The 27,474-nt window shown below is 46.8% G+C and overlaps 11 protein-coding genes across 11 annotated transcripts; 5 read left to right on the top strand and 6 right to left on the bottom strand.

Annotated features, from left to right (window-relative positions):
• Nucleotides 1-1,445: 1,445 nt before the first annotated feature.
• Nucleotides 1,446-2,183, top strand: F5147DRAFT_803085 (uncharacterized protein; the record flags this gene model as incomplete). The annotated part of the gene is made up of 2 exons (XM_041443318.1): nt 1,446-1,580; nt 1,641-2,183. The coding sequence occupies 2 exons, from the start codon at nt 1,446-1,448 to the stop codon at nt 2,181-2,183; spliced, it is 678 nt and encodes a 225-aa protein (XP_041292098.1).
• Nucleotides 2,184-2,761: 578 nt separating this feature from the next.
• Nucleotides 2,762-4,853, top strand: F5147DRAFT_774438 (uncharacterized protein; the record flags this gene model as incomplete). The annotated part of the gene is made up of 7 exons (XM_041441608.1): nt 2,762-2,996; nt 3,123-3,462; nt 3,511-3,639; nt 3,694-3,797; nt 3,853-4,067; nt 4,175-4,779; nt 4,835-4,853. 7 exons carry the CDS (start codon nt 2,762-2,764, stop codon nt 4,851-4,853), a joined length of 1,647 nt encoding a protein of 548 aa, XP_041292097.1.
• Nucleotides 4,854-4,952: 99 nt separating this feature from the next.
• On the bottom strand, nt 4,953-6,700 carry F5147DRAFT_653443 (uncharacterized protein; the record flags this gene model as incomplete). The annotated part of the gene is made up of 9 exons (XM_041433784.1): nt 4,953-5,036; nt 5,121-5,170; nt 5,390-5,412; nt 5,460-5,654; nt 5,694-5,719; nt 5,755-5,778; nt 5,940-6,028; nt 6,237-6,497; nt 6,658-6,700. 9 exons carry the CDS (start codon nt 6,698-6,700, stop codon nt 4,953-4,955), a joined length of 795 nt encoding a protein of 264 aa, XP_041292096.1.
• A 694-nt stretch (nt 6,701-7,394) lies between these two features.
• On the bottom strand, nt 7,395-9,162 carry F5147DRAFT_698163 (uncharacterized protein). The gene is made up of 4 exons (XM_041437537.1): nt 8,304-9,162; nt 8,154-8,248; nt 8,012-8,100; nt 7,395-7,958 (listed from the first exon to the last, which is right to left on the bottom strand). Exons 1-4 carry the CDS (start codon nt 8,975-8,977, stop codon nt 7,587-7,589), a joined length of 1,230 nt encoding a protein of 409 aa, XP_041292095.1. The 5' UTR covers nt 8,978-9,162; the 3' UTR covers nt 7,395-7,586.
• Nucleotides 9,163-9,445: 283 nt separating this feature from the next.
• F5147DRAFT_698159 (uncharacterized protein) lies at nt 9,446-11,452 on the bottom strand. The gene is made up of 6 exons (XM_041437536.1): nt 11,269-11,452; nt 10,855-11,191; nt 10,116-10,718; nt 9,972-10,053; nt 9,850-9,921; nt 9,446-9,800 (listed from the first exon to the last, which is right to left on the bottom strand). Exons 2-5 carry the CDS (start codon nt 11,053-11,055, stop codon nt 9,884-9,886), a joined length of 924 nt encoding a protein of 307 aa, XP_041292094.1. The 5' UTR covers nt 11,056-11,191; nt 11,269-11,452; the 3' UTR covers nt 9,446-9,800; nt 9,850-9,883.
• F5147DRAFT_803083 (uncharacterized protein) lies at nt 11,214-13,404 on the top strand. The gene has a single exon (XM_041443317.1). It carries the CDS (start codon nt 11,658-11,660, stop codon nt 13,299-13,301), a length of 1,644 nt encoding a protein of 547 aa, XP_041292093.1. The 5' UTR covers nt 11,214-11,657; the 3' UTR covers nt 13,302-13,404.
• A 355-nt stretch (nt 13,405-13,759) lies between these two features.
• On the top strand, nt 13,760-15,273 carry F5147DRAFT_837465 (oxidative stress survival, Svf1-like protein; the record flags this gene model as incomplete). The annotated part of the gene is made up of 4 exons (XM_041444075.1): nt 13,760-13,779; nt 13,828-14,022; nt 14,072-15,008; nt 15,063-15,273. The coding sequence occupies 4 exons, from the start codon at nt 13,760-13,762 to the stop codon at nt 15,174-15,176; spliced, it is 1,266 nt and encodes a 421-aa protein (XP_041292092.1). The 3' UTR covers nt 15,177-15,273.
• A 45-nt stretch (nt 15,274-15,318) lies between these two features.
• F5147DRAFT_774433 (cytochrome P450) lies at nt 15,319-17,354 on the bottom strand (the record flags this gene model as incomplete). The annotated part of the gene is made up of 12 exons (XM_041441607.1): nt 15,319-15,382; nt 15,437-15,575; nt 15,635-15,771; nt 15,825-15,957; nt 16,008-16,200; nt 16,253-16,266; nt 16,331-16,448; nt 16,501-16,616; nt 16,663-16,814; nt 16,862-17,053; nt 17,105-17,234; nt 17,285-17,354. 12 exons carry the CDS (start codon nt 17,352-17,354, stop codon nt 15,319-15,321), a joined length of 1,458 nt encoding a protein of 485 aa, XP_041292091.1.
• A 2,375-nt stretch (nt 17,355-19,729) lies between these two features.
• Nucleotides 19,730-21,857, top strand: F5147DRAFT_210714 (peptidase family M48-domain-containing protein). The gene is made up of 3 exons (XM_041428615.1): nt 19,730-20,149; nt 20,198-20,469; nt 20,522-21,857. The coding sequence occupies exons 1-3, from the start codon at nt 19,871-19,873 to the stop codon at nt 21,723-21,725; spliced, it is 1,755 nt and encodes a 584-aa protein (XP_041292090.1). The 5' UTR covers nt 19,730-19,870; the 3' UTR covers nt 21,726-21,857.
• Nucleotides 21,858-22,159: 302 nt separating this feature from the next.
• Nucleotides 22,160-24,354, bottom strand: F5147DRAFT_698103 (uncharacterized protein). Its single transcript, XM_041437535.1, has 15 exons — nt 23,972-24,354; nt 23,907-23,916; nt 23,835-23,854; nt 23,742-23,774; nt 23,589-23,685; nt 23,506-23,534; nt 23,423-23,453; nt 23,339-23,371; nt 23,212-23,288; nt 23,109-23,163; nt 22,954-23,052; nt 22,790-22,900; nt 22,702-22,742; nt 22,624-22,649; nt 22,160-22,569 (listed from the first exon to the last, which is right to left on the bottom strand). The coding sequence occupies exons 1-15, from the start codon at nt 24,110-24,112 to the stop codon at nt 22,428-22,430; spliced, it is 945 nt and encodes a 314-aa protein (XP_041292089.1). The 5' UTR covers nt 24,113-24,354; the 3' UTR covers nt 22,160-22,427.
• A 781-nt stretch (nt 24,355-25,135) lies between these two features.
• F5147DRAFT_698085 (amino acid/polyamine transporter I) lies at nt 25,136-27,435 on the bottom strand. The gene is given in 11 exon segments (XM_041437534.1): nt 25,136-25,186; nt 25,197-25,402; nt 25,453-25,483; nt 25,539-25,586; nt 25,639-25,784; nt 25,834-26,037; nt 26,157-26,568; nt 26,619-26,694; nt 26,749-26,867; nt 26,929-27,233; nt 27,281-27,435. The coding sequence occupies 10 exon segments, from the start codon at nt 27,383-27,385 to the stop codon at nt 25,220-25,222; spliced, it is 1,629 nt and encodes a 542-aa protein (XP_041292088.1). The 5' UTR covers nt 27,386-27,435; the 3' UTR covers nt 25,136-25,186; nt 25,197-25,219.
• Between the last annotated feature and the right edge of the window lie 39 nt (nt 27,436-27,474).

Below are 27,474 nucleotides of genomic sequence, written 5' to 3'. Positions count from 1 at the left end.
ATTGGATAGAATGGTTTTAGCTGCGTGACCTTCCTGTAGGGTAGATGGAGACGTCTCTGGTAGTTCTACAGGATGCATGTGAATCAATTCGCAACATGTTGAACAGCCTCAAATTGAAAACACAACGAAAGGCTAGACAAACAGGTGCAAATCTCAGCATTCAAATTGAAACTTTATACTAATGAAGTCTGTACCTAGATATCAGAACGAGAAAGGCCGAGGCGAGATGCGGAACGACAACCACAACGGACTATCAAAACAGACGACGTTAGCGAGACCGGTAGATACAACATTGGAGCTATACCTATCAAAACAGACGAGTGCAAGACTAAAGAAGAGAAAAAGGAGAAACGCGTGTGTGTACTAACTAATAGGGAATACCAAAAAGGAAACTAAAAACATTGTTCATGACACTAGACAAACGGGTGCGACTATTCGGACTATGCAATGTTAAGTACTGGTAGGTAAATGATATAAACTAATAACTCACGTCTCAGTATTTGGATTGAAACTGAGATGTTTTTGGAGCCTGGTGCTGGCGCTTACAAGGTGAGTGTGCCAGGAACTTTGAGAGTATACAAAAATCAACTGAAGCATTGTAGGAAATCACCGTATGACCCATTCGCGTCTGCTGCGGATCTTGGCACACACAAATCTATCGAGTGCCCTTACTGTTATCGCACTATTCTTTCGTGTATGTCCCTTCTGCCTCCATGGCATGGGAATTCATTCTGACAGCCAGCCGTAACATCCTTCAAGCCTGATATACCCAGAGCAACTTTACCATCGAGTGTATATGTACTAAGCCAGTTACTAATCGGCCTTCACAAGTTTGTGAAAAGCATAGTCGAATCAAAAGCGCCTCATGCATATTTGGTGTGGGTGTCGTCCTGTTGGCCGTCTTGTATGATATCTAATATAATTTTATATCATACATTGTGGAACTCTTCATACACCACGTAGTACGCGACCACATTTAACGGATGAGTCAAAGACTCACGCTCACACATTTTGCACTAAACTGTTTGCAAGTAAGTCAGCAGCGTCATTGATACCGGAGACATGACAGATGTTGATAAGTTCTATGGGCGTCGAACGTCGACACTGGAGTGCAGGAGCACTCGAATGATGTCACACTCAAAGGGCCTCAAGTGGAGCGCGCACATGACATTGACACCATATTGGAAATCGCTCCGCCCTCAATTGGTGGTAACAGAGTGCGGCTCCATACATCCTATCATGATATAGCAGGAGAAATTCACTCAATCCCTCTTGCAGCTCAAACACAACATCCTCCCTGTTATCATCATTTCTGCCTATAACAAAGCTCTCAAATAAGCTCTCATAAATGTAAGTCACATCTCCATCCCGATTCACATGTCTTCTTCTGACACTCTCATTTAAACTTCTATCGGCACCAAATTTGGGGCACACTGTTGCCTGGGATGATGCTGGGGACAGCAGTGTTGACATCAAGCGCTGTGCAGAGTACAGATGTTTACTTGAAGTCAAGCCCGATCTTATCGTCTCTGAGGAAGGCATGTCTGGTTGCACGTTATCAAGAACATTCCGATTCCAAGGTGAGTTCCTGAGTCAACTGTGCATTTTCAGCATCCGCTGACGAGCCTGATAGAACCAAGTATGTTGATATGGAGATGGAATTTGTGCTCGAGAATCTCGACATCTCATCGTTAGGCTTGCTTCCTGGGCACGTCTATATCCGCAATATCACTGATGTTGACATCACCGCTCCTGCCGGGTTGCAGTCAACCACCACTGTCATTGGCACACTCACGCACATCAAGATGCAAGCAGTCCAGCTCATGCTCAAGGAGGTCTCATTCTTCTACAGGGATAAGGTTGCTACCATCGGGCCCAAGGACTTCACAGGTCTCATGAAGTTCGGTCTCCCGCAAAAAGGCATCAGCATTGATCTTGAGTTCTGCTTGATCCCAAATACGCCCCAAGGTCTCATGGAGTGCAAGAGTCTCGGATGGTTCTTCAAGATCGAACACATCGAGGTGAATGTGGCAGAAGGTATCGACATGCAAGTTAAGCAGTCCAACCACCCCATCCTTGCGTCCGTCTTCCGGCCTGTCATCATGCTTTACTTCCACGAGGCGATTTCACACACCCTGGAGGAGCAGATCTGGGGATTGGACTTCGGCAACACTACCTGGTAGCTGGTCAACGCTTACCCTATCAGGATCTGGAAAAGTCTCGTAGTCTATAGGAAATGTATATTATTTTCGGCTCAGTGAGCCTAGCCCAGGCCATTGTACAGCTGAACCTAATACATTTAGTCTGACAAGCCTATTAGCCCACTCAAGCCCAAAGCCTAGGCTGTTGTTGAACTTCCGCTAGACGACGGATTACAATACTCGCGCATTCACTCATTCATTGGTAACTATAGCTAAGCTGGGTTCATCCTTGTTAAAACTGCATGAGCAACAGACTGGAAAATAGGCAGTGGTTCACTTGGTAGTAGAGCTTGGACATCATTGTTTCATAAGTGCGAGAATAGTCTACTTCCCACTGAGAGTTGCCATCCAGCGAAATATCTTTGGTTGGTGCCGAGTTGGACCCCTTCCAGCTTGATCGAACATTAACTTCTGCAATCTGCGCTGATGGCCACCAAATAGCGAATAGAACAACCAAGCCGAGGGCTGGCTTTTAAGAATGTTGATTTCTGTTGATTCATCTCCACCTCCCCACTGACTCCAGGACCATCATCTCCTACATTCACCTCATCTACTTGACAATGCAACGTCGTCGTGGGCCAAAGCCATGGGCTACTGCAGAACAGCAAAAATTCCTGTTAAGTCTACTCAGCAAATATATCATTTGTCAAAAGGCAAAAGTATACACGGCATTCTTTCTCAACATGTGGGTGGCATTTGAGGTGCAATGGCCAGAGCACAAACGCGCTATAATGGGTGTCCCTTTGGAGGGCGACCTCACAGCAGCCCAGACAAAAATACTAACTGATGCTAAGAGTATTCATAAAATAGTAAGTATTCAATGCATAAAATTTGGTTATACCATGCTAACCTGCGAGACCTTATAGCAGATCAAAGTATGGTATAGATGGCAGACTAACGTCGCACGTCTTGCATGAGTAGCAGGATTAAAAGGGGCGCTTGACCTCAGCGAAACTCTGAATGGAGGAGATGAGGTATCAGGACGAGCTCCACAAGAAGTGGAAGTATACTCACAGATTTTCTACAATGAGCGCGTGAAGGAGGAAGCAGATGCGGCAATCAAGGCCGAGGGTATCACAACACGTGGCCAAAAGCTTGTAAAACGGAAGGACCTCACTCGCACCAAATATGCAGCCGAAGATGATGGCATCAAGGCTCAGGTCCAAGAAAGGCACCAAGAAGCCCTTGTGAACTGGAAAAAAAAATGTGAACTAGCTAGAGCCAGTTTCGTTCCAGAAGTTGAACAAGAGGAGAAGATTAAGTGTGTCCTGCTTCATATCAAATAACTTGTTCTCACCTATATATGCAGAGCCTTCAGCAAACTCGGGGCGCATCTTGATCGCATCTTCCGCCACTTGTCCCATAAGACGGGTGGACTTAAGTTCACATGTATTGCGGGGGGACAAAACCCAGCCATGGGAGACGTTGTAGTTCTTGAGTAAGTATTGAATTTCCCACACACCTGAAACTATTAACTCACTGGATAATGCAGCTACCATCTCGGAGAGACGGAGATGGGGGACGAGTTTTTGGCTGAATATGCTGGGTTCAGTGAAGTTCAAACGGCCTATGCAAACTTCGTCAAATTGGCACTAGGTAAGCATCTATCAATTATTACTTGACGGCAATGTCATTTACCTTGTTCAATCAGCCCATGACGATAAGATGGTGGCTTCAGCACTGGATGCAGGTACTATTGCAGATGAGTTGGCTGACAAGTCAGACAATATTTTTTGGGAGGGTAGCGAAGAAGAAGAGGAAAAGGCTGCTGAGGAGGAGGAAAATGTTAGGGAGAATGAAGAGCTTGGGGTTATAAACGATATTGAGCTGGGGCTGAATGGCCTTTATGAGTTCGACCGAGTCATGGTAAGTAATGCATTAATCATCTGTTGAATTCTCACTGCTAATGCATCACATGTTCTAACAATGCTGTAATGCATTTCTGGTAATGCATTACCTTCAAACTCGTGTAGGATGACCAAAGGCCTATGGTCGACTCATCACCAGCACCTGTAACCGCTTGGACCACTACTGTAGCACCAACCATCACTGATGATAATATTGTCCCCCCCACTTTCGACCAATTCGACATATCCAGCTTGGATATGTCTGCTATCGACGATTTTATCGCAAGCCTACCACCCTATGACCCATTCACATCTGGTCTCGACAATCTTGACTTTAGCTTCATGGACGACTCCTCCGACTCATTTGATTATCAATATTCCCTGCCCATTGCTCATGAACCAACAGATCATATTTTACCTGCATTCTCAGGTTATACAGCCATGTCTAGTAACACACCGCTCTCTCGTTCCAATCATCTACCACCTGCTACACCCCTTGCAAGCACCTCCAGCATGAATGTGACAGATTCCAACACATTTGACCCTCTTGCTGGTCTAGAAGAGGAAGGTCCATGTCGAACAACGCGCCACCATGTTCCATCCACACGTGAGCATGTTCTCAATGCAATTCGGTCATCAAGTGCGCGTGTGCACCCACCTGTCTCTGTTGATAAAGAGAACAACAAGCGACGGAAGGGTAATACCATCGGTGCAGCCCCGCAGTCCAGAAAGTAAGACTGCTGTTTCTATATACTCCCCTTGTTACTCACTGGACTTTTACAACAGAAAACAGAAACACGCCTGAATATTCAATCGCTGGTGCTTGAGATGTGAGGCTAGTGCACGAGTCTGATGGGGAATGTGTTTCAAATCAAGTAAATTAGTAGATTTAGTCAGTATGATTTCAAAGGACTTGAAATGATGAGACGGTTTGGGACATTTTGCTCTTGTTGGCTTCAGAGTAGAAACACGCTGGATTCAATGACCTCTACATAGTGTTGAAACATGGTACAACAAATGTAACAAGCACATTCAAAATGAGAACGAGCAAAAGTATCAATGTCCCACTGACACAAATGTTGATATATGCTCCATCAAAGATCACAGAGTCCACACGACGATCTAAATAACACTTCAAAGATCCATGAGAGGACGAAAATTCCAAAGGCAAGAGGTAAGTACTAGTCGACCTGAGGTTGAATGGAGAGAGACGAGATAAAGTACAAAGACATCCGAGTCTGCAATCAGATGCCAGGCGAAGGAACGATCTAGAAACTCGTTACTTGTAGAAAGCCGTGCAAGAAGAAATATTGCCTCGGCCTGATGTAGGTGCCTGCTCACCGGTCATCCCTGTTGCAAAGCGGCTATTCACAGAGTGCCAATCAATGATATGCATTAACACAGAAATGACTGGGTGAACTCGCCTTCCAGGTGTCTGACCAACTCGATTGTCCGCAAGGCCAGGATGTCTTGGCCACTGGCAGGTACAATGATGATCTTTGAGCTGCCTCCACTCGAAACCTTGACTATGAGAGTTTTTTTCACCTCCTGCCGGTGGAGGGCCTTGAGTTGAAGGGCAGGTATATTATGGGAGGGTAGTTGGCACCTAGTAATATGAGTGGGTAGGGTGCAGGCATGAACGAACCTGTTGAAGGACCCAATGCTATCAAGCTATATAGGAAGCAGGTATAGCGCCAGCCGCATACATGCGTCGTGATCAGGTACAGAATCTGAGATATAATGCATTAGGTCTATTAAGGCGGCCGGGAAAAGTGTGCGAGAAAATGCATTACATTGTCTGTCGTTGTTAATACATTACACCTGTTTGCTAACTATCCTGTGTTATTGCATTAATATGACATGGTAGCCTGTACCCAAAGCTTTGACTCACGGGGAGGAGTTGGCTTGTATGATGGGCGCTTATTAGTAAAGGAAATCGGAGCATAATATGTGATCGTCTGGAGGAATGGAAACCTAGTGCTGAGGAGAAGGACAATTCGTTAATGATAATTTCAGGCTTTTCAAGCGAGTTTCTAGAAACCCGAGTGATGCGAGAGACCAAACGGATGCATGATTGTGGTGTACGCTAGGAGATGTCAGCTCGACCCAAGCTGGGGTTCATGTCCATGAGACATCTGTGATGGCCACGTGTTTAATCACCGAAGAGGGATGTTCGAAGTTGTCTCACCGAGTTTGAGCAGGTTCAGGGAGGGAATTTGTCGTGGTTCGGGAATCTCAATGTGCTGTTGAACGGTTTCCCAGACAGGCCAACAACCAAGATCATCGACAAGCTGACTTTCTGGATCCTTGACTTCGTGCCATTGAATCAAGTGAATCCCTATGGCTTGACTGAGTCGAAGGACGTCAAGTACTACTTCCCCGAAAACAAATAGAGGTGCGCTTGGGTCGATATGGTTAGAGAGGAACTTTGGAATTATGGGTATACGCTCTGTTATGAGAGCGAGGTATATCAAATTGACCTAGTTTTTGTGAGGAACTGAGATGACGTCGGAAGCGAATTGTTGACTTATATAGTAGGTTGTCACATCATTCGCCAACAAATAACTGTGATCAGTGGTTCAAGTGGTGTTTGGTTGGAGTTGACGTACTCCATCCTGCTGAAGTCCACCATGTAATGTACACCTTAGTCATTGTCAGCATATCTTAGTGTTGATGGCGACAGGACACATTACAGAAGTGACTGTCAAAGCAACCATTGGAATTGTGACCTCGGGCCTTTTGGCTTTATTCTTGGCAATATCAGAAAGGCACATTACTAGTACACCCAGTCATGAGCATTTACTCATAGAATGGAGTGAATGACATACCAATTGCAATACGATAGACTTCATTATCATCTGTTAGTGCATGATGTCTTCCACGAAAATGTAACCTATCACTGTAGGTGAAATTTGGGGTGATCTACGTTGGGCCCATAGTCATCAGGAAAACCCCAACTTACTTAATCTTGCTTAATCAACTTAGCCACATTTGTTTCCTCTCTCATGCATCATCTACCTAGTAAATTTTGTATTTTTTTAGTGTAACCTGTAACAAAATATGTATGCTAATATGACTGAACAACTTTTTCCCGAATATGTCAAATTTGAATTTCTAGCAAAGTAGGCTAAGTCACTAAGTACGACTTAAGTCTGTTTAAGGCAAGTTTAAGTAAGTTGGGGTTTTCCTGATGGTTATGAGGCTGAAGATGCAAGCTTCGGAGTAGTTGTCAAAGTCGGTACGTCATTTGATGTCAATACATATTGTTTGTTCCTGTTGAATCTAGAGGCTGCTGACTAATGTAAATTATCATTGCACAAGTTGTTGACGTTCGTACAATGCAGCGAAGTTAGGAACCCTTCACCCACCCCACATTTTTCTTGTTCCATACCATTTCTCATGAATGGCGTTGAAAAAGGGTTGTTATTATCCGGGTCTGTAATGATGACTCATTTTTATCACACCACGCAAAGACCACAAGGACTCGAATACAATAAATATCCTTGACGATTTATCTCGCATCTACTCATCTATTTCACTAGATAGCTTGAATGAAAAGCTGGTAAGGCTCCGAACGTTCTCTACGAGCCTTACCACTGCGACGTTCTGCCTTACGAGCGCGTTTCTCCTGGCGTTTCTCAGTCCTAGCCTCCCTTCTCGCGGCACGGCGTTGTCTTTTATCAAACTGGTGGGATGCAGACGACCCGAATCCATGCTTATTGCGACTCCTGTCATCCTCGGAATCTGATGAAGAAGACGAAGAAGAAGAGGAACTCGAGGCTCGACGACGGAGGCCATTTGCCTTGCGGAGTTGGTCATAATCACCAAGCGGGGCCGCTCCCTCACGGCCGCTCAAGCGCTCGGACCCTTGGCAGAGAACGGCCTCCATTCTGCGAGGTCCGAAGAAGTACTGAAAAAAAGATGGTGAATAGTCTGATGGTGTTTCGCAGGACTTATACTGACATGGTTCCAGTTATCAACGATGTCTCCCGCCGCATTGCGATTATTCGCTTTCATTCGTTTCTCGATGCCTCCAGTCATGAGGAACCCGCCTAGGAGTGGAGACATAGGATCATTTCCTGCAATGGCTTGTTGCACTACGTACCAAAAAGACCGACCCCTATTATAAGGGGTATGGCATTCGATTTGATGCGTTGTCCCACAGATAACGAACCTGCTTTCTTGATGTCTGCCAGGAATCTAAAGACCCTTTAGATCAATCCAAACGGGATGACCTGATGAAAAGTCTACTGACCGTTTCCAATCCTCCTCCGAGATATCATGCGTCGCAAATGGGTGAACACATAGTTGGCATGGGGGAGCTACCTCAGGGAAGCCTTTGCTCAGGTCCGTTTGGTTTGAGACGAGACACATGGGAGGGAACTGGTCGTAACGCATATGCTGAGGCGGCTGACGTTGCCACATTGGCGGAGGACCCGTGCTACCAAAGAATGAAGCCAGGGACAACCCTTTACTCTCGCCATTTGGGGAAGGTATACGATCTTGTGGCACAGCGCCTGGAGTCTGGTTGTATGGGCTAAGACTGTTGTTCGGCTGGTATAAAGGGTAATTTGATGATCCTGCCCTGTTATGGTCATCTGGATCCCTAGCTCCTGGGGAAGCCCCCTGGTATGCTGGGTATTCCCCGCCTTTTCGGTCATAATGACCAGTTGCTAGTGGTGCCTGATCTCCCTGATTTCCTGGAGGAAGGTGGGATACTGATCCTGGAGGCGCCTGGTATGTTTGTGGCTGAGGGTTGTACTCTTGATACGTGCTATCACGCGGAGCATAAGATGCCTCCTGGGTGTATGCAGGGGGTGGGCTTAAAGGTGCCTGGTATTGATTCTGTTGCTGCTGAGGAGCCGGGACAGGGGGCTCTAGATAGATTGCGGTCGGGTTGTTAGATTTTTCATCGGGATAGTTACTCATGGCAGAAATGATGTGGGGATGATTGCCGCATAGACCACTCGTGGTGGTTTTATATGTACGATGGCTACGTTACACCGCCTATCATAGCAATTACATGATGGCCTTTCGAGGGCTGTACCAAAATAGCCTCGACTGCGCACTCGGCAGGCTGTAGCGCCGTTACAGCATATGATCAACACCGAGATTAATAACTTGGAGTGTGCCAGCACTGCCATTTCCGCAGCTCATGTGCGAAGCTTACACGACTACTACCACCGCTAGTGCACTCTTTTCATCTCGTAGACTCGGATTACAATCTATCCCATCGCGTCCCACGGAAGTAATACTCGCACATCTCACGGCCAATCACATCTTGGTTCTCCCTTTGATCCGAACATAGTTACAATGTTTCAGACACGCACTAATAACCTGAAGTAGAAATCCAAGTTTGTTTCGCTCCAAACCTGAAGCAAAGGCGTAAAATCGAATCTGGCATATCGATTTGGAACTAGCTGGAAAATATCACTACAATCCGGTTAAACTTAGTAATGATCCTCATCGTGGGGACAACATATTGCGATAAAACAAGTAGGGCGTAGCGTGACAGGTATGGTCGGAAGCGAGGTGGCAAATTCTGCTCCTATGGACGTAATCGACGTGGTATTGATGAAACGACGTTAAGCATCAGGGGAATGATATGCATGAGAGTAAGTAGAAAAAAAAGTAGGAATATCGCGCGTGTACAAGTCTTCTATCACGATGAGTGAATTCGTGAATTCGTGAAATGTGGATGATTTAGTAGATGTGATATGCAACAATAGATGTTGATGATACATTGTTGCATCTAGGATTGGCTAAGCTTGAAGATTCGATGGAAATAATAAAACACGTACCAAAGTGCTGATAGCTATGTCCTCCGCCAGGACCTCAAGAACCCAAGAAAAAGCGTAAAACCCAATTCAAAACTGATGTCAAATCCGTCACAAAGTTCAGTCAAAAAAGAATTATCACCTACGTCGACCGGCGACTATTCTTAAAACCTCGCCGACAGACGAGTTTTGTACATTGCCCCGATTTGGCACATTCCCTGGCCGCAGCTGATAGGACGATATTCAGTAAGCAAATGTGCCCCTGACGGTGTATGCGAGTGAAGACCGACGTCAAGTTTATTATGGCCACCATTGGGCCCATGACCAGAGGCTGGTCCACCCGCAACCGGTACTTCTGGCGCACGACCACCACATGTTATCAACCCATTTTGATTGCCTGTTTCCCCACTTGGATCCACCCTAGAGCCAGAAGCATACACGGCATATGCTGAAGGCTGACGACGGCGCACAGTGATTTCCGGTTCGGACGCGGAATAGGCGTCTGCCTCGGTAAACCCCACACCACCAGGAGGAAGCCTCCGGCCGCGTGTTTGGGTGTCGCTAAAGTCGCTTTGTTGACTTTCTGCAGAGGCCTGGCGTTGGAGGCTCAGGCTCCAAAAACTACGTTTATTCGCTAGGCTAGGCGGAACGGGTGGTTCTCGCGCAGCCACGGATCGCAACTTCGGATGGGTCCTGACTTTTCTGGGGGGAGGGGGAGTGAGAGGGAAAGATTTCGTGACTTGTGCAGGCCACAAAGGCCAGATGGAGTTGGATGGAGATGTGATTGTAATTGATGAAGAAAGTGGTAAATATGGATCGCTTGATGTACCTTGAGTGGGAGGGAAGGGGTATTCATAGCGCTGTGTCCCAAAATCAAAGGGAGTCCCAGTAACCTGAAGCATCCCAGACGAATGTCAGGATCATGCAGTTCCTCGAGAACACATATATTAATCGAGAACAACGAGAACAGGGTTTAGGTGATTATGACCGCCACTCCACTACACGTGTCTTGGATCAATAGAAACTTACCTCCCCGGAGGAGCTAGATGATAAACTGAATCCAGAGTCCGAGTGAGATGCCTCAGATGGAGAAACCTGGGGAGGAGGAGCTGGGGCATGTTCCTCATGGACGATCTGGTCTGGAGAAGGAGGCAGCGAGGACGCCTCTTCCGCATATTGGTTCACCTGGGACTGCACTGAAGCTATCCGTGTGTCACTTAAGTGTGACATTCAGTAGTCCCTTGCAAATTTGGATGTCGAGTCTCGACAGAGGAAGAAGAAGACGGAGAACCCGTCTCAAGCAAGTCAGCGGACCATTTACATTTCCTGCAAACGCTGGCGGAACGTGTGCGGGGAATGTGACGCTGTGCGTGGGCCACGATCTTGCCTTCATCCGTCACGTCACTCTCTAGAAATTTCCGGGTCACTCACTTCTTTGTCCAGACCTTCGTTGACTGCAGCAAAGTTCATCGTAAACGGCGTTACTACCAATCCGACGTGCCACGTACAAGGGGTCTGAAACATTATGAAAAAGGATATCAACAATTGCAGAAAAATCTGTTAGATAGCCAAGTGGATGACAATCTGATGCACAAAACCTGAACAGTGTCTACTTGGAGGTTTCGGGTGATTAACTACTTGTGACGCGGTGATATCTCGAATTTTGTTACGTTTACAGAACGTGTATTCGGTTGCTAATACGTGGCTGACTAGGAGCATGATGTAAAAGCCAGCCTCTCCTGGAACGGCTCAAAGCGATCAAGCTTGGATCGAGGGTGGCATTTATATCATTTCATAACAAACTATCACTGTCCTTACCTTGAAAGCAAATCATGCCTGTGCGTCGGGTCGACCCACCTCCGCAGCCTCCAGGTCTCTTCTTACGTTTCTGGCTTTTCTTCGCCAAACTCGCCCACTCATTCACAGGCTTGTTCAAGTCAAAGGGACCTTCTACAACGCTGCCAACGCCGGTGACAGCGGGAAGTCAGATTGCCCGTCACAAACCGCCTGTTCCCAGACGACTCGAGCTAGTAGATCTCAAGCTATCTAACAGGCACACTCCTCAGCGAAGCTCCCAGAAAAAAGGCCTCTCAAGTCAGTCTTCGGCAATGCATACTGTGGCAGAAGAAATCCATCAAGGCACCCTCTATTGTGATGGTATCGGTAATCAGAATGAAGACTTGCGAACCAAGAAACATGCAACTTCCTCGTTTCCCGGTTTCATCGGACGAACAGTTTCGCCTGGCTGTGTAGCTGAAGGTAGCACTCTTCGTACACCAACTTCGCTCCGCAGTTTCGCCCAGCCTTTAGATCGGGACTTGAGACGTTGCAACAGCATCACGCCTGCCGTAGCTGAGATATGTAGCCCAACTTTGGTATCGAGCAGCCCTCTTCCACCCCGAAGGCTCTCATTGCGCACCGCTTCCATCACAAATGGATCGGTTCTAGGCTCAAGCCTAGTGGGCCCTCATTTAGCCAATATACCTCGTTTAACTGGCCCTCGTCTTCGTATCTCTTCGTCGGCGAGATCCGCTCAAGTGAGCGCATCTGAGTCGGTTCATAGCGTCAGCGCATCCCCGTTCGCAATCCGACGTGGGTTCTCAGGAGCATCTGTGGGGATACCTGATCCCTCGATCCGTCTTGAATCCCCTTGGAGCCCCTCGGACAAGACGCTACCTCATGATGTATGGATGAATTCAGAAGGTGTCCTAGCCAACGTTCGAGGCACTGTCTACGTCTCATTCAATGCTACGAAATCTTTCCAAGACGATGTTGTAGCCCTCCAACACGAGCCTTACACGACGCTTCCGTGTGCTCCTTCTTCTCGGTTCTCGGATGACGGAGACGACTTTATATCCGTGTATTCAAATATCTTCGACCTCCCGGAAGAAGAAGAGAAATATGAAGAAGGATCCAGCAAAGGCACATCTCAAGGTGACTCCTTCGATGTTAATGGTGCAGACAAGGGCTCTCCTCCCGGCGGAGCAGCAGACGTTTTGGTTGCGACAACTCCTGTCGATGACTCTGCCGTTATCAAGCATGATGCTGCTCAGAATTCTACCGAGGATGCTGAGGTCGAGGACTTGGACAAGTGTGATACATCATCAGAGCTTGAAGGAGGTTTCTTCTATGTCATCTCCCAGTCAAAGTTTGATCTGACCTCGGATGACCACACGTCTGGTCTCGCCTACATGCCTTCTTCGAAGCACCGAGAAGCACATTCGCTCAGCGTTGCGTCTGAGCCTATTGACCACCCCGATCGTGCCACCAAACGTTTCTCGGTTCCATGTCTCCATTCCATCCGGGAATTTGATCAGAGCTCACTTCGCGCATCAACATCGGATTCTTCCCCTTCGAAACATTTCACTGCCGCAGAAAGCAGGAGCTTGAGAGCACTCGCTGACATTATATCTCTACTGGATTTTGCTGCGATGGAGGCTGCGGAGACTACTGGCGTTCCTGAGATCTGTGGGTAAATCTTGCTTGGTACGGGCCGATTGATGACACCTGTTCTGCTGTATGATTCCATTCTTTTTACTCTATTCGACTCGATTATTCTGAATTCTGAAACGTTGTGGGGGAGAGCTTTTTCATAAGAAGTGGCCGAGTTAACATCTGAACAGCTGGTAGCTGCGCCGGCGCCTCCTTTTCGATCGATGCATCGAGTTCTGTGAAAAGGTGCTGCGTATAAAAACAATTCATAGCTCGGGACTGGACATTAATGTGACAATCATCGTCTGGCTCGAAGCAAGTCCGTAGTTGATGCATTGATGCAGGGACTTGCATACACTAAATGATAATCTTATAGCCAACACCCAAAAAGGAATTCTGAACTCCGACATACTAGTGGAGCATTACGTTTGATTTGGAAATATTCTGGAAGGCTCAAATCCTACTGCGGCAGTCTGTCCTTCGTCCCACCTCACCTCAAAATATGTTCTCCTCTCTATTTTCGTGAGTTGGATGTTTTAGTCTGTCATTTTGGTCTAAAGGATTTTGTAGAACTGCACCCCCTGTCGATCCGAAGGCCCAGAACTTATTCCCTGTCTCGGAAAGTTCAGATCTCCTCGGGGAGCTGGAGGCGAAGGATCTTGAGTGGACATGTGCAGGAGGCTTCGCAGCAGAGACTCAGATTTTTTATCAATTCTTACAGGATGGAACGATGTTGATGTGTCAAGTGATCCACTCGTCAATCGGGTGAGCTTTTGTTCGTTTGTGCTTGTTCGATTTGACTCATCATTCGCAGTCTGTGGTATCCTACCATTCAGTTCACATGCAAGATCTATAACCCCACAACGAAAGAAACGATTTGGCGTTCTGTCAATGTTACAAACTTTACAACTGCTCCACCTGGTCTTGATAAGAGATCCAGCAAGGCAGATCAATTCTCCATCACCCACAAGCCTTCCTCGGATGGTTCACATGCTGAAATGTACACCATTCGCGCAAACCTCTCAGACAACTTGCAGATATCACTCGATGTCTCACGTCCCTCTTCTGTACCCGGTTTCAAGATTGGCAAAGGGCCAAAAGGGGGATACTCGTACTTTGGGTCAGATCAACAGAAACCAGATGGCTACGTTGTCCATCGCTTCTGGCCTCGTACTAAAGCCAGTGGTCACATCATCCACAATGGCCGTGCAATCGTTGCTGAGGGCCACGGCATGCTCGTTCATGCTATCCAAGGCATCCGTCCCGACTTACTTGCATCGCGATGGAATTTCGCGCACTTCCAAAGCGACGCCCATGACGGCGTATCTGCAATCCAAATGGAATTCAGAACTTTGGATACCCATGGTCGCCATGGACCTGGCTCTGGCGGAGTTGTAGTCAACGTTGGTTCATTAGTGCTTGGTGGGAAGCTAGCTGCGGTCACAGCAGAGACTAAGTGGGCAGGCGAAGGACAGTCTGTGAAAGCTGTGATGTCGCGTGCCCATCACCTCAACCCTGTTCATGATCCGGATACTGGCTACATGCAGCCTACTGCGGTTGAGTTCCAATGGGCAGGCCCGTCCCTGCTGCCTGGTGTGGATGGTTCTGTCAATGCATCTGTGCACCTTGATGTCGGCAGTCCATCTTCACCTAAGGGTTTAATTGAGAAGGTGGACTTCCTCGCAGAGATCCCGTATGTGATCAAGACAATGGTCAATTACGTTGCAGGCACAAAGCCATTTATTTATCAGGTAATTGGGAGGTGTTGCATTCAACTTATCCGATAGCTAACAGTGATCTGATAGTGGCAAGACAAAGCCAAGCTTGTCGTGCGTGGTCCAGATGCAATTATTCCGGGCCTTTCCGAAGGATTAGATGTAGAAGGGGTGCTATACACAGAAGCCTCGTTCATATCTTAGATGCCTACTCATCTTCACATCTACATTTCCCCCTGCGTGTAAGTATACTGTTGCTTTAATGTAATCCCGTGGAATGCTCGGCATTCTTTTTACTTCTGAGGATGTGAGCTGTATTGGCTTCCTAGGTGAATGTAAATGTAAATCACAGAGTAGATGCTCTTTCTTCTGAACGGCTGACAAAAGAGCAAGAAAAGTGTACAGGTTGGCTGAGAGGCGGTAATAGTCAGAAAGAAACGAGGCAATATAAAAATTTCACACACATGGCTATACCGGCAGTAAATTCTTTCTTCACATCGATTTCTTCACCCAAGATGTCCTTTGACTTCACAATGCGAAACGTCGCGAGAATATTCACAATGGCGATCCAGATCACCGCCTCCGCTGTGAATCTCCCCGGGCCTGTAGTCAATCTTATGAGCTGCCTGATTGAAACCTCAATCATGATCAGCATTGCATACATATACGACGACCGAGCCCGAAAATTGGGTCAGCGGAGATGGGCTGGGGGCCCGAGTTGTTTTCAGCTGTGAGATGCCGCTCGGGCCTAAACTCTTCAACATCGGCGCCGTGTTTTGACTCATCTCTGCTCATTGCCCTTCACAAGTAATATCAGTCAGTGTTACAAATATGCGAGTTCCGCATACAAACCAAACGTTGTTTATCACCAATGCGCCTGTAAGATTTGTTTTAGTCAATTCTGAGTACTTGATAAATTTGTTCTCGCCCTTGGGAATGAAACAATCATCATAAACATCGTCCTTTGAAGTAGCATGGGGTATGCCTATCCCTACGTTAGTAACAAAAAACCCGAGTTTGATAAAGGCGACTGACCCAGAGGAACCACAGGCATCCATCTCAGCAGCTCTCGAAGGATCGCATCGACGTACGGTAGCAGTGGTCGGTCGTCGAATTCTGGCAATCTGCTAGTTACCCCTATGACAGAATCGATCTCTGCTTGACCCTTCGCCTGCACCTCTGGATAGAGAATCATGGCGAGAATGAATGTATGCAGCATAGATGAGCTCTTTTTCATACTTGTCAATAATAGCACTCCCAGCAAGGAAAAAAATGATTACCGACTCAAAGCCAGCTGCGATGATATTCACAGAACATTTAGTATATGCCCAGGAAACGCATCATGGATGAAAAGTTACCTATAAATGCAGTAGCCGCCGCCGCCTTTATAGCGGCTTCTTGTTTATGTTGGTCTTCCTTCTCGTCAATCTGGGCTAAGCAATCAGATACCATGGAATGAGTGGCCACCCCCGTATCCTAGTGTGCGCACTTTAATCATTGAGTAACACTCGGATGATTGAGGACATACAATATTTTTCTTGACCAGATTGAACGGCACATTAAGCACTTGTCCTGCTAATTCTCTCGCACGAGCAGCGTCACGTTGAGATCCTAGACCAGGGAGCCACGCAGGCAGGCGAGTGACTAATGTGAATGAGCGACATTCTGGTACAGGCTTTTTTTCGCTCACGTATCGGAAAAGCGGACACGATGGCGCTACGCTCAGGGGAGAGCGCCTTTGCGAGTATATCGACGAGTTCTTTGACATTGGCAACTATTGGATCGTTGCGCGGAGCTACATCGTACCCGTAGGTAAACGCCATAACGTTCGAGGCCACAAATCTGGATAATCATATATTACGTTTCTTCGTGATTGCGACGTGATTTACCTCTGGATATGGATTTCGAAATGTGATGGATCATCAAGCAGATCCTTCAGCAATGCTCGAACTCTTTTCGTATGGATGTGATGATAGCGTGATGCACTCTCTAAGCGAAGTGCATGATGAAACATCTTGCGGTGAAGTTTCCAGTCAGTGCCGTGATAAGGCAGCATGACGGTACTGAAATTGACGCCAAAACTGGATTATGATGAACGTTAAATGGTGGTCAAAATATAGATCAAAGCATACAGCTCGTTTGTTGCGATAAAGGGGCGATCAGAATATATGGCGGAACGTTGGTCCATGAGTGCTCTTGCAACCTTTTCCGAATTGACCACGATAAAGTCAAGTCCAAGGAGGCGGAAATAGATTAGATCGCCTGTATTGAGGTGAGCACGCCCCATTTACTAGAATGTACCCGCTGCACACCATATTTTTTCCTCCAGTGTGTATATGTTAGCCATGGTCGAGCAATATTCAATTGGAGGAAGTTGCCCATGATGGGAAGCGGTTTCGGACCTGGGGGGAGTGGTAGTCTAGCGATTCTCTCAACCCTTGGAATAACCAAGGCAATAAGAACGCAGGCTACTAACACCCAGACAACGATATTGATGAGACCATTCATATTTGTGGGGGAAGTGACGCGAGTGGCGTATGCAATTTATACGTATCTTGGAGGCCCTTCGGTGGAGAATTGTGGTCAGCAGCAAACATTTCTTTTCAGTGTTAAGTAATTAACTCAAGGCATAAATATTCACTCGGATATGTTTAGTCCTGCAGCTGAAGTCGAGGAATAGATCAACGATTTGATGCGTGGTTCAAGGGATCAACGCCATTTTCGTGCCGATTGCCACGGTAGGCGGATTGAGCGACATGGATTGGTTTATGAAAGACTGGTGTATCGAGCAGAGAACTTTCCCCACAAGTACTCTGGGGGTAAATAGTAAACACATTAGTGCCTCTTGATATCATTAGAATAACACTACCCCCGGAAGTCATCACCTCTTGGAGAACCCACTCAATAGTCGACGTAACATATCATTTGGTTGAGGGATTGCATCGAATTCCAGGTCATGCCAGCTCCCATCTGAAACCTGAGTCTAGTGTCCGTTTGATCGTTCGATCATTTGTTGATAGGTGACGGCACCGGCCGGTCAGTCGGTATCAAGGCCAATAGGAATGACCAACCCCGCTATTGCTGACCTCGTAAATGATCCGCGCTTCAAGACTTGGTCCAAGCAAATCGCGCACAATCACCGCGGCCCGTTGTAGCCACAGACGATTCCTCTGTTTTCCACAGCCACCCGAAGCCAGTAGCAGCACCTATGTATCCTCATCGAGCCACAACGGCGGTACAAAATTCTATACAAGTGGGTCGAATGAGTTTTGAATTTGGCATGAGCTACCTGTGTTTTTGTGAAACGAAAAATAGGACGCACATGATTTCGCCATTATTACCCTTGAATTGTTAGGCACTCTTTCCCATATCGTCGATAAACCTCGCCAGAAATGCTCAATGTTTTATGCGAGATCACGCCAAATCAATGGCACGAGAAATTCCTCGGACGGACGTTTAACTCATTTCAAAAGTAAGCCAAGATATCTTACAGAGATGAGCCCTAGGTAAACGACCCTTTACACGATTACCCCGCGGAATTTGGCAATTTCATGACATCATACACCCCTGGTGAGTAATAAACAAAACAGTCTGAATCGAAACGGGGCAATGAGCAGAAGCGGTCACATCAGGAGCAAGATCCTGAAGAAACCAAGTACTCACGGATCCGAAGGACTCTGATCCCTTCCCCTTGATATCCCGACAAGGGATTTGACTGCTTGAACCTGGATCGGCGATGTAGATGATCTGAAATAGATGATTGATAGATTGCTCCGGCGTCGGACAGAGTGTCATAGCGGAAGAGAAAGACGGTGGTGTAGGCGCGCTCCGAGGGGAACTCCAATCGATATCTCCACAACCTTCCACCCTTTGCTATAAGAAGCGCTGTCATGGCTATCACGTAAAATGGGACACAAGGAGCCTCGGGTATTACGGTTTGGGGGTTGGCGTAGGTTGGCGTTCATCGAAAGCTACTGAGTGATTTCAGGAACGTGACGCAAACCAGATGCGGCAACGCACTCGTCTTTGTATCGGAACCTTAACCAAAGCAGTGCGATGATGTGGAAACATTACATCAGAGGTCGATAAGACCGGGTGAAACGTCTTTGGGTTGTACGTCACCGCGAGATGGTCAGCACAAGCGGATTCGACAAAGACATACAGAAGTTACATAGTCAGTATTCCCTGCGAAGAAGCCTGGCTATTTTGCAAGGAAATGGTACAAGATCCGGCAACCATCAAGAGATGTGTCAAAGCAACGACCACTCAGTGATAGTACACGCCAGTGCTTCCGAACAGCTGAAATTCGAATTCGTGCTGCAAAAGCGGAGGCAGGCCCCGAAAGTCAATTGGCCTCCAGCTGGCAATTATTGACAGTCACACAGTGACACCCTTTGAGTCTTGGCACCTGGCAAAGACTTCAAATTTTAGATGCGAGTATATATATTGAACCTACTGCAGGGATATCCACAGCACGTATGATTTGATTGAATAAAGCTGGTAGGCCCCAATCACATCAATAGTAAAGGTGGCCGATCGGCGATGATCAGCAGCGCGGTCACCTACATTAATATATTAATAGGCGGCCACCAGTGGCCATGGCAGAGACCCACAAAGCTAATAATAGTCCAATATGATTAAAGTCGCTCGCTTGGGATGATTTATGTAGACCTCTTGGTGCTGGCTGGCTTTTCGACTTAAAGCACTCCGAGTGACAGACATGGATGGAGTCGGTGAAAGCGGCTGAAAGCGGGCCATGGCACAGCCAAGCCCAACCGACAGGCACAGCCACACATACTGTCATGACTTCGGTAGCGGCACCGCAGCTTCAAAGTTCAAGGCTATCAAATCCTATAACTTGATCAAGGAAATATACTGGTTCGACAGAACCATGTACAATGTTTCGCGCAGTCACGCCCAGAGCTCCTTCAATTTCCTCGATATCCTGGCGCTTCCCTTCAGCTGGCGCTCGAGCGGCAAGAGTACTAGTCACAGCACGTTCGAGTCCATATCATGTATTCCATCCCACGCCAAAATCCAACGGTCTTGTCCATGTTCAAGTTAATGATTGTATGAGGAGGCAAATATGGCATGCACAGAGAGGAGTTGCACCATTTCATTCTTCCGGGCCAAACCAGGGACTTCCTCTCATACCGATGCTATTGGGAGCCTTCAAGGCATGTTCACCTGAATAACTCTTGCAAGTCCTATACTTAATTTTGCAGGCTTCTACTACTATAGAGGTAGCGCGTACCGCTGCCCGTATTGCACTTACATTCCTGCCCCTCATCCTTTTCAAAAACCGCTGGTCAAAGAAATACCTCAAGCACCACGACAAATTTCATCCTGGTACACCGGTTGATGAAGAGAAAAGAGCCGCGCTTCTAAAACGTATACGTGCAAGGACGCTTGTCTTTAACGTACTTTTGTTCGTTCCTGTCACATTATTCTGGTTGGCAATTCTAGCAAGCGCCGAGCAGACGCCTATCACAGGACGGTATGTCATGTATAGTATTCGATTTCTGCCTATCAGCTAAGTTGATATACAGATGGCGGCTTATCATTCTATCGCCCGAAGAGGAGGATGAGATAGCTGCGCAGCTCAAAGGCTCAAATTGGTATCACGCTGTCACAGAAATTCTCTCGACAGACGGTCAACCCAAGTTGATTCCAGCCACTGATTGGCGATATCAGTGGGTACGTGACACCTTACGGCGATTGGAGGTTGGCATTCCCGTATTGCAGCGCGAACAAGAGTTGGCTTCGCATTGGTTGGATACAACTCCTGATCAGCCGCCATTACCTCCACCTGCAGAGTATCCCCTACGGCCTCGGCCCCGAGCCACCGACACTATGAGGAGGTGGTCGGAAGGTCTCTGTGGGCGAAGCTCACCTCATTCAGCTCATGTCATCGCTGGACCACCATATTCACTTCTTATCGTTGATAAACCCGATGCGGCTAATGCATTTTCTTACGGCTTTGGGCCAGATGGTGCTTGTGGCATTGTGGTTTACTCCGGATTCATTGACAACATCCTTTCGAAAGCTCCTTCCACAGCTTTCTCCTCTGACTACACGCCACAAAGTCTACCTGAAGAAAGCTCGTGGTGGGCACACCTTTTCGGTTCGCTCTTTATTTCACCATTATCCACATTACCACCCCATCCAGTGCCCACAGAGCAACAAACAGCCGAACTCGCCATTCTCCTTGCCCATGAAGTTGCACACCTCGTTCTCTCGCATCACCTCGAGACGCTCTCATCCGTCACTATCATGGTCCCTGCTTTGATTTCCATGTTTGCTGACTTCACACGCACCCTATTGTTCCCCGTAACGATGCTCTTTGGGCCGTTTGTCAATGACGCAGTTGCCCAGCTTGGAAAAGTTGGTTCTGGGGAACTGACCAAAATAGGGGAATACTGCACGAGTGTGCACCAAGAGATAGAAGCGGACGTTGTATCCGCCAGGATCCTTGCGCATGCCGGTTTTGATGCGCGCCAGGCAGTAGCATTCTGGGAACACAAACAGAACGCGCCTCAAGCTGCCGAATGTTCTCTGACTGGTCGCCCGGAGACAAGCAATTCGAGTTGGGCGCTTACACGACAGATCATGGGTTCCTCGCATCCTGTGAATGAGGTTCGCATAGAGAAGCTTAAGAGCGAGCTCGTTCGATGGGAACTGGAAAAACGCGTCGCAGAGAAGAAGCGTATCATGGGAGAGCCGGAACGAAGCTCGATATTGGCATTCGTTTGAGAATAGATCCTTTTGATATATTTTGTCTCTCCCTGTCCACTGATGAATGAGAGAAAGATACAGCAAGTGTAATTTATTCAAGTCGTTACTACTGTAAATAAAAAATGATTGGAAATCTGAACAATACTTGTCCGGCAAGCGGAATTCTTGTCTCTAACATATGTAAGGACGAAACGGTTGATCCTGCTGATTCCTGCAGAAGTGACTCCCATGTGCATGTCCCACTTGCACTCCATCGCCACTGCTGCAAGCCCATCTTCAGCATGATCGTCTCCGAGTCTCTGCACGCCGAGAACAATCACTCGCATGTATCCGCGTGTTTCTGATCTTTGCATCGATGAAACACACGGACGGCTTTCGCCTTGTTCTGAAGTACTGGATCGACGCGTGAAGGATCATATATCCTTACACTCCACTCATATATATTTGCATGCTTTCAAGACAAAGTAAGGAGCGCGCCTCATAGATATTGTTGCACTTATTATACAGTAAATCTACACTGATTCAAAGACCTCTACCGATTCCGACGGGCCCATCAACGAGAATCGTCTGTGGCCCTCTAGGAGCCATTTCGGACGCATGCATGAGTTTCCCTGTTACAACATCACAAGTGATGATCTGATCTCGCCGGCCAAACCAAATGTAGCAGTCGCAATCTTCACTTCTTTCCAGATCGCTCTGTGAGAGCAAATACGCTGATAGTTAGGCCGACTCGATATGAGGTGCGGGTGCTAACTGGGAGAGAGAGATTAGATCCGAGGTATTACAATCACGATTGTGGTCGGCATGCCATAGATAGAGGTGCATTCGAGTGGCGAGTATGGCATGAATGATGAATTGGAAACTAGACGCATGATTTGTAAGTGTTGCATGTCAGTAAACCTTGGCAAAGACGTACTCTTGGAACATGCCGCTATACGCGTACTGCATGAGATCTCAGTTACAAGGAAATCTTGTAAGGAGATAGATGACATACATCGAGCAGCAGCGATGTCAGAACATTCACGGTCGAGAAAACTGTGGGAAAGATGAGCAAGAATTGACCACTCCACACTCTTACTTACACAGACCACATGCATAATATAACACATTGTGTTTCAATATAACAACATAAAAACTGCTGTTATTTGTACGCCAATTTCGTATGGCACATGTGAGCGTGAGGGAAATCAGCACTGTATCAAGCATGGGTTAAAAGGCGTTTACGTATCAATTCTCATTGACGTACTCAATTCTAATCCGAACAAAAGAAGGAAAGGGACAAAAAGCCTAGCACTTCCTGAGGACTGATAACAGCCTGTGATGCCTGGAATTGCACTGGTCTCAACTGTGAAATGAAAACTGGGTCAAAATTTCCAGACAGGAAAAGAGAATAATTCGTACACGGCGCAGTCACAGTTGCAGTAAAGAGGGCAACCATGGACCCCACAATTACGGCCTGATGCTGCGTTCGCATCAGAAAGCCACACCATTGCACATAACTCACTGCAAAAGTTGATAGCATAGCTGCCAAAACGACTTTATCGTTATTCCATAGCGCGTAAGTCCTAAGGATGAAGAAGCCTGGAGGAATCAAGACCCTACACTCGTGATAAAGATAATAGAGCAATTACATTCTGAGCAGACGCTGGATATCAAGCTAAAACCTGTGGGACGAAGGTCAGCGACTCGTAATTTCGACATGTAATTTGATGCACTTGAGCAAATATTGTTGATAGATTGGCACATCTAGATTGGCCCTCAAGTAAGCAGGGCTCTCATCTATTGCGAGCCAACGTACGTTGGAGGTCTCATTCGGGACGAAGTTCACTGGCAACAGTCTTTCAATATGTTATCTTAGACTCGTTGAAATTAAGGACTTACAATACAAGTGCACAGAAAAAAGAAGGAAAGGCACATATCGTGTCACAACGTACAACATTTTTACCCTGTTCCAGCTGGAATAAAGCAAAAATATTCCCTTGAGAGGGTGCATTGTGAGGATAGGAAGTTGATCTTGCAAATGATGTGTGTCACCTCCTCACGCATCGAGCAGGCATAGTCGTATGTCTAGATAGGAATCGAATGACCAAGATGAATATAAGAGTGAGAAGGTGGGGACGATCATACCCAAAATGTAGCCATCGACGCTGAATTGCCGCTCAGCAGACGCAGTTTGCTGATCATCGAAGAAACACATACTGTATATGAACTAGAAGTGATTGATTTCATCAGAGGCTGTTTGCATTGTCTAGAGAAAAATTTGCCGTAAAGACTTGCAGACTCTTAGCAGCTGTGATGGCGTCGACAGAGTATTTCGAATCCATTCGAGGGCGATGGAACGGAAGAGGAAGTGGTATGTTCGGCTGAGAATCATGTGAGATTAAGAATGTGCTCAGGACTGGCATACTATTAATGAAAACATGACATCGACTCTGATCAGGAACTCAAGTCCCCGTTCCACTAACGTGAAATGAGGCTCGAAGTGCTGGATAAGGTAGTTTCGATAGGAAGTACTTGGCATGATGAGAGCACGACGTTAACTGTGATCATCAGCTCGACTCTTGTGTTGAGAGCCGATGTATCCGAGGAGCATAAGGCAGAGAGAGACAGAGCCGAAGGGGAGAAGGAGAGTACGGCCGAAGAATGAACCACATCGAGTGCGAGCGTCTCCAAACGGAGAACATGGACGACGTGTCAACGTCGGCAATCTTTTTGTTCTTAAGTATATATGTTTTCATCAAAAGTCTTGCTGGCACACTCACCGTATAAGAAGAGCCAGCCAAAGTCGTAACATCTCAGTTTCATAAACGAATACTGAGATGTGAGTTGTTATCCCACTGTAACGTTTGAGTAGAGTACTGACGTACAAGTAGATTCGTACCTGTTTAGGTACAACGTTTTGTTAATAGAGTTTCATAAACGAATACTGAGATATTCGTACCTGTTTAGCGTGTCGCGAAGCCTCCCGCTCGTATAGATTCTCCACATCTTGCTATGTTCAAGTTCCCGTTCTATTACTTGATGATGAATTGCTGGATGTACTTATCAGTCTGATGTCCGACACAGGTTTTGATAGGGAATACTTGGCTGCCCTCGAACCTAGCGGAACGTTTCGCTGATGAAAAACCAAGCATACGTACACCGTGTGGTTCATACCTAATAACACTGCAGCAACCAATCAGCCTTATTGAGACAGCCATACTTAAGTAGGTTTGAACTCTTTTTGATCAAATGAACTTTGAACTAGGAACGTTACTGGGAGCACCCGTTCCTGTTCAAAACGACGGCAGTTTCCGTTAGTCAGAAGATGTATTGATGATATCCTATGTCCTACCAATTTGAACCAACTCATAATACATTATTCTTGTAACGCTCTGGTCTTAAGCTAGGTTTGACGTGAGAGTTGCGTCCGCACCTGGGAATCACGTACTTGTATGATACTAATACAAGGATTCATGAGTTTTAGCATCAGATTATAATTTATAGGGCGTTACTACAATTATTTCAGTCCATCAAGTACTGAAAATGAGCGGTTGTTGCTCTCCATTATCAACCATTGCAACTGAAGGTTGATATTTGCGTGTCAACCGTGTAGTCAACGCGCCGTCCTCCAACCGTTCCACCTCCTCTACGATGGTATATCCCCCTAGCCATGGCAAGACGATAATCCACAGCCAGTAATAGATTCCGCACACCTATAAAGGGTCAGATTTATATGGAGTCACGTTGTAAGCGATGTACATACCGCAAGAACACACAGACCCACCACACAGTAACTGAATGATGGACATAGTCAGATGTGGACCTAAAATGCGACAGCATTAGACTCACGTTGCGTACCAGAAAGACACGTCGCTATGACCAGGTTCCGGTGGTATCCTTGTCGAAAAAATCAGTGCTAGTTCAAGGCGTTGATTCGGTAGGACAATACCAGGGCATTATGAGAAGAAATACTGCGCTGAGGAGGTAAAGGGAAACGTAAATATTCCTCGCACGATACTTCGAAGGTACAAGGCCAGCAAGCGCTCGCCTCCTTCGAAGAAGCCACAATCCTATAGCAGTTGCAACATGGAACACCTGTGACTTGTTGATCACATAATACGCCGCGGTGGAATAAAATACCTACTAAATTCGGATAAGAAGACAAATCCAACAAGAAGTTGAATGCATCTCGAGCTGGGAGGGCGACTATCACGAAGACTGTGAGAAAGTACTTCAGACACACGGGTCCCAACGGCGTGCCGAATGGCTTGGTCGATGCAAAAAATCTTGGATACGGAAGCAGCCCCTGGCGGGCAATCTCACGCAATACGCGTGCCTGACCAATAGTCTGGCAGAGTATAAGTTTTCACATCATGAAAGGTAGTTTCCAAATGCTTTGCTCACCACAGCGATCTAGAAATGTATTTTGTGAGTAAGTCGGGCATGCAAAATACAAAGGTCACACACGATGTTGCCGAAGCAACTTAAAGCAACCATAATCGGCATGGTTTGGGCCGCGAAGCTCTCTCCGTATACACGTTGGAAAAATAAAGCCGCGATGAGTTGCCCAGAATTTTTTATCTCGTCCTTTGGCACTGCTGCCACGTAAGCGACGTTGACGAAGAAAAAAAGACAGGTGACTAAAAGCAGGGAGAGTAAACCGGCTTTGCGCACTGTGCGGACAGGATCACGCGTATGGACTTCCCCAATGACATTAAACGCGTTGTGCCAACCAGCGAATGCAAAATTAGTCTTGACTAGGGCAGTAGCCAAAGAATTTGGATTGGTCGTGCTCTCACTGAAGGGAGACCGGAAATTGGCATACGGATCGCTGATGCGAGTGAAACCGCCAAGTACGAGGGCGCCCGTAAAGACCAAGCTGAAAGCATAATATGTCAGTAGATGAAAGATGGTGAACGATGCGCTCACAAGACAAGAGAAAGAACCTTCAACCCAGTAAGAATGTTCACGGCTCTTAAAGACCATTTCGTTGATAAGGCGACGACTGCGTGGTTGAGTTCCAGATTGTACGTTGGCGCAAGAAACTTAAGAAGCTCACGAGCCATACCAACAGCACAGACTGCTAAAGCAACAATGGTTTGCCTTTCTGGAGTGATGGGGACATCGAAAATTGTAAGCACATATTGGGCAAATATAAGTGAATTTGATGCGCTAAAACTGATCGGCGTAAAAGCAATTCCATGAATACCCCGTCCAACATGTAAACAGTAGTACGCACGACAGGAGGACTGAGGTTACAGCAAACATGATTGGGATCAAAAACTTTGGACGCGGGTATGCCTGCTCCAAGTACACAACTTCTGCCCCGGATCTTTTTGGGAACATACTTGCGTATTCACTGTAGACCATGAGACCTCCGAATGCAAACAGTGGAGCTAATAGCCAGAAAATGAAGAGTAGGCCGACCGAGCCAACAGAATTCAGTATGACGCCCGGAACAGAGTATATTCCTGCGCCGAGCATTCGCCCGAGATTGAGCATAACACAAGACAGTAATGTAACCTTGTAACCCAAGGGATTGTTCTGCAGACGATATGAGTATTTATCAGACACAAGTGAAATGTTGTTACTCTCTCTATTGGTGCTCCCGCAGCTGACAAAGTGTTTCCTTCATCTTGCGCGTCCTCACCGCTTTGAGCGAGGATTTCGGAGTCCAGGACGTTGTCGATGGTCATGACGGTAGGATGATAAGACTAGTACCCAAAACGGTATCATATTTCAATTTCAATTTCAAGACCCATGCTCAGCGCTCATTGACTAGCAT

This window comes from Suillus discolor (genome assembly GCF_016758755.1).
Source record: "Suillus discolor strain FC423 chromosome Unknown F5147scaffold_32, whole genome shotgun sequence".
Lineage (NCBI taxonomy): Eukaryota > Fungi > Basidiomycota > Agaricomycetes > Boletales > Suillaceae > Suillus > Suillus discolor.
The sequence above is the reverse complement of the archived record's forward strand: the minus strand, read 5'-3'. Positions and strand labels throughout refer to the sequence as shown.

Excerpts from the sequence above, each read along its gene's own strand:
- F5147DRAFT_698085 (XM_041437534.1), bottom strand. The coding sequence starts at position 27,385 with ATGACCATCGACAACGTCCTGGACTCCGAAATCCTCGCTCAAAGCGGT. Across the intron at positions 25,785-25,833 it reads TGTCTTCTTATCCGAATTTA|GTGTTCCATGTTGCAACTGC; the intron begins GTAGGTATTTTA and ends AACAAGTCACAG. Across the intron at positions 25,403-25,452 it reads TGGGTCTGTGTGTTCTTGCG|GTGTGCGGAATCTATTACTG; the intron begins GTATGTACATCG and ends GACCCTTTATAG.
- F5147DRAFT_210714 (XM_041428615.1), top strand. The coding sequence starts at position 19,871 with ATGTTTCGCGCAGTCACGCCCAGAGCTCCTTCAATTTCCTCGATATCC. Across the intron at positions 20,150-20,197 it reads TGCTATTGGGAGCCTTCAAG|GCTTCTACTACTATAGAGGT; the intron begins GCATGTTCACCT and ends TTAATTTTGCAG. Across the intron at positions 20,470-20,521 it reads CAGACGCCTATCACAGGACG|ATGGCGGCTTATCATTCTAT; the intron begins GTATGTCATGTA and ends GTTGATATACAG.
- F5147DRAFT_698103 (XM_041437535.1), bottom strand. The coding sequence starts at position 24,112 with ATGCCAGTCCTGAGCACATTCTTAATCTCACATGATTCTCAGCCGAAC. Across the intron at positions 23,289-23,338 it reads ATCCAGCGTCTGCTCAGAAT|GCTTCTTCATCCTTAGGACT; the intron begins GTAATTGCTCTA and ends TGATTCCTCCAG. Across the intron at positions 22,650-22,701 it reads TGACATCGCTGCTGCTCGAT|TACGCGTATAGCGGCATGTT; the intron begins GTATGTCATCTA and ends GATCTCATGCAG.
- F5147DRAFT_698159 (XM_041437536.1), bottom strand. The coding sequence starts at position 11,055 with ATGTCACACTTAAGTGACACACGGATAGCTTCAGTGCAGTCCCAGGTG. Across the intron at positions 10,719-10,854 it reads CATCTAGCTCCTCCGGGGAG|GTTACTGGGACTCCCTTTGA; the intron begins GTAAGTTTCTAT and ends GGGATGCTTCAG. Across the intron at positions 9,922-9,971 it reads AAGAATAGTCGCCGGTCGAC|TTTTGAATTGGGTTTTACGC; the intron begins GTAGGTGATAAT and ends ATTTGACATCAG.
- F5147DRAFT_698163 (XM_041437537.1), bottom strand. The coding sequence starts at position 8,977 with ATGAGTAACTATCCCGATGAAAAATCTAACAACCCGACCGCAATCTAT. Across the intron at positions 8,101-8,153 it reads AATAGGGGTCGGTCTTTTTG|GCGGGTTCCTCATGACTGGA; the intron begins GTACGTAGTGCA and ends CTCCACTCCTAG. Across the intron at positions 7,959-8,011 it reads TCGTTGATAACTGGAACCAT|TACTTCTTCGGACCTCGCAG; the intron begins GTCAGTATAAGT and ends TCTTTTTTTCAG.
- F5147DRAFT_803083 (XM_041443317.1), top strand. The coding sequence starts at position 11,658 with ATGCCTGTGCGTCGGGTCGACCCACCTCCGCAGCCTCCAGGTCTCTTC.